This window comes from Trypanosoma grayi, assembly GCF_000691245.1.
Source record: "Trypanosoma grayi strain ANR4 Tgr_1091_V1, whole genome shotgun sequence".
Classification (NCBI taxonomy): domain Eukaryota; phylum Euglenozoa; class Kinetoplastea; order Trypanosomatida; family Trypanosomatidae; genus Trypanosoma; species Trypanosoma grayi.
In genome coordinates, this window is record NW_008826710.1 from 1 (window position 1) to 5,306 (window position 5,306).

Here is a 5,306-nt window from a genome sequence, read left to right on the forward strand (position 1 = left end):
GTGTGTGTGTGTGTTGGGGCTGCCTGCTGTGCATCGATTCTCTTTTCTCCTCCCTGCAGACCCCAGCTGCTCAAGCGATATTGAATGATGGCGACAGTGCGCCGCGTTATGTGTGTGCTTGCTCTCGCGCTTTGCTGTGTGGCCTTGTGCGTGGCTGCGGAGCCCCAGCAGGAGCCGCTGGAGAAATACGTGAGCCGTGCATCGCCCCACAGTGGTGGTGTGCCGTCTGCCACGGCGCAAGTTGGACACGCCAGGAGGGGTGCAGTGAAGGCCGTGGAGGCATCAGTGAGTCGTCTGGAGCCGGGGTCTGCGATGGCTGCGTCGAGTAATACTCTGAGACTCACTTTGGCGGCGAAGGAGGTAGCGGAGAATGCCAAAACTGATGCTGTTGCAGCCGTACATGCAGTTGAAAAGGCTTTGACTAACTTAATGGCAACCAATTCGACAGTGAAAGTGGCTTATGAAGCATTGAGCAAACTGAATAAATCATTGGCTGTTTCTGGGAAGAAGTATGGTATGTTCAAGAATAGTGCTGAATTTAAAAAGGGAGGTTTCAGATGCGGCCAAAAAAACCAATGAGGCAGCGGCAACGGCTTCTGTGTCACTTTATGCGTGGAGCAGTGTCTTACTGAAAGTTTCTGCTGCGGCGAATGCGGTAAATGAAGCAGTGAAGCCCCTTGGGTCGATGCTACAAGAAGTTCAGCGTGTTGTTGAGAAACGTAAAGGTACAAATGTAAGCGTTGCGAAAGCAGAGACGACAGCCATATCGGCAATGACGAGGGTAACGGAGGCTCACGAACATGCTAAGGCAGAAGAGGACATTACTCATGAAGCAATGGGCGCCGTTTTGAGTGCCGAAAGTTCCGCTTACTCTGCGCACCAATTCGTCTCCGAAGCCACACAGCTCGACGTTACAAACGATGGTGTCTTTGAGCGCGTTCAAAAGAATGTGTATGACGCACTTCAAGTGGCCACGAAGGGAATAAAAAAAACGAGTGACGCACTGACCAAGGCAAAACTGGCACTGAATGCAGCCAAAGTGATGTCAGAGAATGCTGATACAGCCTACCGGGCTGCTACATCTCTACATGAATTCGCTCAAGCTGCGGAAGGAATTTCCACAGTGAAAGAAGCCGAAGCCAATGGAGACGAGGCTCTTTCTTCTCCGTTGGTGGGAGGTGAGTCAGATGTGGCAGCGCATCCCAAAGCACAGAGCGATCAGCGAACCGTTTCTCCCAGTGCTGATGTACGCGATGATGATCCACTTGCACGGAATACCGGCAACCGCCGTGCTGCCAGTGCACCTCCCACTGGCACAACTGGCGAGGAGCCGACAGTTGAACAGGGGCGTCCCATGACTACTTCTCTGAAGCAAGCGGATATTCACAACACAGCCTCTGACAGCACAAAGGAGAAAGTGAAGGGTGCTGCGAAATCTGCAGCCAATGATGGTGAGGCTGAGAAGGAAGTTGTAAGTATCGATGCCGCGAGCACACAACAATCGACAGAGTCGGAAGCTGAAGGTAGGGCGGGCTGCAGACGCACTGCACGGTGACGGGACACAAACCGGACCCGTTACAGAATCTTCTTCCCAGACTGGAGCTGACGTTGTGGCTGCGAGCAACCAACTGCGTGGCGCTGGCAGTGCTGACGCCAGCAGCAGTCCTGCGTGGGTGCGTGCACCGTTATTACTGCCCCTGCTGGCTGCACTCGCCTTTCTGGGTGTGTGCTGAGCAAAATGTGCGTGTAAGGGGTGGCCACTCCCCCTTAATTCTTTTGTATCTGATAAGTAAATACACGCATGCTTTATTGATGGTTTTGTGCGTTCTCTTTTTCTTGTATTTAGCTATCCTTCTGCGGGAAGTGCGTCATTAACTCCATTCTCTGCGACACGCACCATACTCCGCACTTCGGGTGGGGGCGCTTTGTTTCTTTCCTTCTTTTTGCTTGGGCACTGCTTTGCACATTGCCGTGCGCCGCCCGCTGAATCATTTAGTCTTCTAATTGTCTCCCTCTTGTGTGTGGGCTGCGCCACGATGCGCATGTTGGGCTCTTTCTGATTTTGGGTGTTGGTCTGTGTGGTGCTGCTCTCCCCACTCTGTGTGTGTGTGCACCCCAGCAGGCCAACACCCTTTTCTTTTCATTGCTTCTGCTGCAGCCCCTCCTGTGCGCTGCACCCCTCTCAAGGCTTGCGGAGTGCATTCGAGTCGTGTACCCGCTGCTTCCCTCCGCGCCTGTGTCTGTACGCTGCGCTGCGGCGTGGTGTGGAGGGCCGCACCGCCTCTCGCTGCACCCCGCCGACAGCACAGAGGGACACCAGCAGGCAACTGTTTAACAACAAACAACTTTCCATTTTATATTGGTTCCGTGGCGCTACATTCCTTCATTTCTTCAGAGTTTTGGAGGTTTGTTTTTGCGTACTTTGTTGTGTTGTGCCGCCAATGGTTTTCTTTGAGAATTGTTTTTTTCATTGATTGTGTCTGCTGTGCCCTGTTGTCTCTGTGTGGTACGTGCTGTCTCTCTTCTTTCTTTCCGCAGTGCTCTGAATTCGAAGCAATATATACAATGCCGATAATTGCGCGCCACGTACTGTGCGCCCTGGCCATCGTGCTGTGCTGCACGTTCGGCTGCGTGGCGGCTGATGATGCGACTGTCGGTGGTGTGTTGAGCCCTAAGGTTGCTCTGCAGCTTCTGATCGAGGATGCAAGGTCCGTTAAGGGGCTGACATCTGAAGTCAAACAAGCAGCAAATAATGCCAATGAAACAGCAAATGAGGCCAAGGCGGTGGGGAAAGCCTCGTACGATAAGACCACCAGATTTGTTTCAGCTTTGAGGTCCATGAGGGATACACTTGAAAGAGATGCTGTTGGCGGTGACGAGGAGAGTGTGAAGGAGCAGGTGCTGGGCGTAGTGATGCAGTCAGAGAAGGCATATGATGCTCTTTCTGCAGCAGCAGACGGGGCCGCATCGTTAGAGTGGTGGCTGCCACATGCCGTCCGTTGGGCCACGGAACCACAAGAGAATTGGAAGAAGCAGAGATCGACTCTTGGGCCAAAGACATCTAAGCTTCTTAACGATGCATGGGAGAAAAAGGAAGAAATGGTGACCTTTTTGACGGAGGCCAACACCAGCGCTTGGAAAGCAAATGCAGTCGCAGTGCTGGGGAACAAGAGCGCTGAAGTGGCTGCAACAAACGCAAAGAGCTTAAAAGAAAAGATAACCAAGAACCAAGAAAAAGATAAGTGGGTGGAAGTTGCTGAACAAATCGAGAAGTTGGCAAAGCAGGCATTGGAAGAGGCCAATAAGATACCTGGCCTCACTGATACTCTGGTTGGGGCTGCAGAGAAGGCGTTCAAGAGTGCTGAAACAATGATTGGATTCCTAGAAAGTGCATTGGAGGCTTTCGAGGGGGAAGGAGAACCTGAAGCTGTAAAGGCTCCGGCAAAGCCGTCCCTTCCAGGGCAAAGCCAAGGAGAGGCTGAGCAAGGTCCACAGGACAGAATTCACACTCCCGTTCTGCACGGTGCACAGCATTCCAGCCAACAAACTGCAGGAACGGCGCCGGCCTCTGGCCACACTGCTCCAGAAGCTCAGGCGGCATTCGACAATGCCTCCAATCCTTCCACAATGGCGTCGGATGAAAACCCCCCAACAACAGTGGACGACAACACCGGAAGTGAAACAGAAAAGCCAGGCATCAACACAGCGCAGTCTTCAGCAGGCTCATCTGAGAAGGACAAGGCCGCCGAATCCGTGGATACCAGTGCTTCTCAAGCTGCCCATGCATCACTGATACCTCCTACCAACAATGCAAACAACACCCTGCAAGACATTTTGAGTGCGGACAGCAGCGTCTGTCCTTCGTGGGTGCGTACACCGTTGCTGCTGGTGGCTGGTGTGCTGGGCCTCCTGGCTGTGTGCTGAGCTGTCTGTGTGCACATGGAGAGGACGCATACACCCTGTGCTTGTGTGCGCTGCCCTGGAGATTGTTTACTAACATGTTTTGGTTTATTTTACTTTTCGTTTGTTTCTCCGCGCCACGTAATCCCTCTTGGAGGATACTCCCTGTGCTCTGTATCCAACGAGGACGGCGCATCTCTCTCACTGCTGTAATGGGCTTTGCTTCGCACATGATTGTGCGCCGCCCACATGAGCGGGCTTTCTCTGAAGTATTCTTCTAAATGACTCTCTCTTGTGTGTGTGCTTAGTGCGCCCTGGCTCTTGCAGGAATGCGTGGCTGCTGCCCGTTGTTGGGCGTACATCATCCCCCTCTTTGTTTTGGGCTTCGGCTTCTTTTTCTACGGGGTTGTGTGCCACCTGTTGCTTAAACGTTGTTTTTTTCTTTAATTGTAGCGGTGCTCTGTGAAGCACAGCGGTGGAGTGGTGCTGTGGCGGAGTGTGCAGTGCGGCGCCATTGGGCTGGTGGACGCGTGCGGCTCCACAGTAAGTGCACGACCCGCACCACCGCATGTTCCGTGTCCTCAAGTATGCGTGCTTGTGTGTGTGTGTTGTGGGGAAGTGCATTTGCTCTCGCAGCGGGATTAATGAGATGCCTGTGAATAAGTTTCCGCTGCTGCGGGGACGGCTCGTATGGTGAATTCACCCCGTTGTTTTTGTTTCTTGTTGCCTCTCCGCTGCGCCATCGCAGTGACGGGAGGGAGCACTGACGCCACTTGGGCTTTGTGGTGGGGTGCTTCTCCGCGGTGAGAAGTGTTTTAATTTCTTGTTTGGGGGTGTTGGGGTTCGTTGTGAAGATCTGAGAGTGGAAGAGTGTCGAGAAGACTTGCTGCTGCTGTGTCTGCGGTGTGTGCACTGTTCCGCATCGTTGCCTCTCTCCTCTCTCTGCTGCTCTGTAGGCAGTGCTGCTGCGCTCGTGGAAGTGACTGCGTGCCCCCAACCCTGGCCGAAGGGCGCTGTGATGGTGCGGCTAAGGTGTGAGTGAGTGGCGTTGAGCGGCACAGCAGTGCAGGGGCCCTTGTGCGGCTGGGATGATGTGCAGCTGTGGTGTTTTCCCTCCATTTCACCGCCTTTGCTCTTGTTGCCTCCGGTGTGTTCGGCTGCGTCAAGTGCGGCCTGTGCACGTAGTGCGTCTGTGCGTGTGGCGTCAGGGAGTGACGTGTGTGTGTGGTGGTGCTGTTCGTGCAATTATGTTTGTGGCCTCACTGCTCTGTGCTGCATGACTGTTGTGGTGTTGGCGTGGCATCTCCAGTAGTGTGTTCTCTTCTCCCGTGCCATGGCAATGCGTGATGCGAGAGCCACTCCGTTGCGTGGGCACACTGAGCTGCGGACCGACTCTGCCTGACTGA

The 5,306-nt window shown here is 53.8% G+C and overlaps 5 protein-coding genes across 5 annotated transcripts; 3 read left to right on the top strand and 2 right to left on the bottom strand.

Moving 5' to 3' along the window:
• Window positions 1-84: 84 nt before the first annotated feature.
• DQ04_10911000 (hypothetical protein) lies at window positions 85-579 on the top strand (the record flags this gene model as incomplete). Its single annotated transcript, XM_009316391.1, has 1 exon — window positions 85-579. One exon carries the CDS (start codon window positions 85-87, stop codon window positions 577-579), a length of 495 nt encoding a protein of 164 aa, XP_009314666.1.
• Window positions 580-685: 106 nt separating this feature from the next.
• On the top strand, window positions 686-1,555 carry DQ04_10911010 (hypothetical protein; the record flags this gene model as incomplete). Its single annotated transcript, XM_009316392.1, has 1 exon — window positions 686-1,555. One exon carries the CDS (start codon window positions 686-688, stop codon window positions 1,553-1,555), a length of 870 nt encoding a protein of 289 aa, XP_009314667.1.
• A 1,010-nt stretch (window positions 1,556-2,565) lies between these two features.
• Window positions 2,566-3,924, top strand: DQ04_10911020 (hypothetical protein; the record flags this gene model as incomplete). The annotated part of the gene is made up of 1 exon (XM_009316393.1): window positions 2,566-3,924. One exon carries the CDS (start codon window positions 2,566-2,568, stop codon window positions 3,922-3,924), a length of 1,359 nt encoding a protein of 452 aa, XP_009314668.1.
• A 177-nt stretch (window positions 3,925-4,101) lies between these two features.
• On the bottom strand, window positions 4,102-4,470 carry DQ04_10911030 (hypothetical protein; the record flags this gene model as incomplete). The annotated part of the gene is made up of 1 exon (XM_009316394.1): window positions 4,102-4,470. The coding sequence occupies one exon, from the start codon at window positions 4,468-4,470 to the stop codon at window positions 4,102-4,104; it is 369 nt and encodes a 122-aa protein (XP_009314669.1).
• A 129-nt stretch (window positions 4,471-4,599) lies between these two features.
• DQ04_10911040 (hypothetical protein) lies at window positions 4,600-5,019 on the bottom strand (the record flags this gene model as incomplete). The annotated part of the gene is made up of 1 exon (XM_009316395.1): window positions 4,600-5,019. The coding sequence occupies one exon, from the start codon at window positions 5,017-5,019 to the stop codon at window positions 4,600-4,602; it is 420 nt and encodes a 139-aa protein (XP_009314670.1).
• Between the last annotated feature and the right edge of the window lie 287 nt (window positions 5,020-5,306).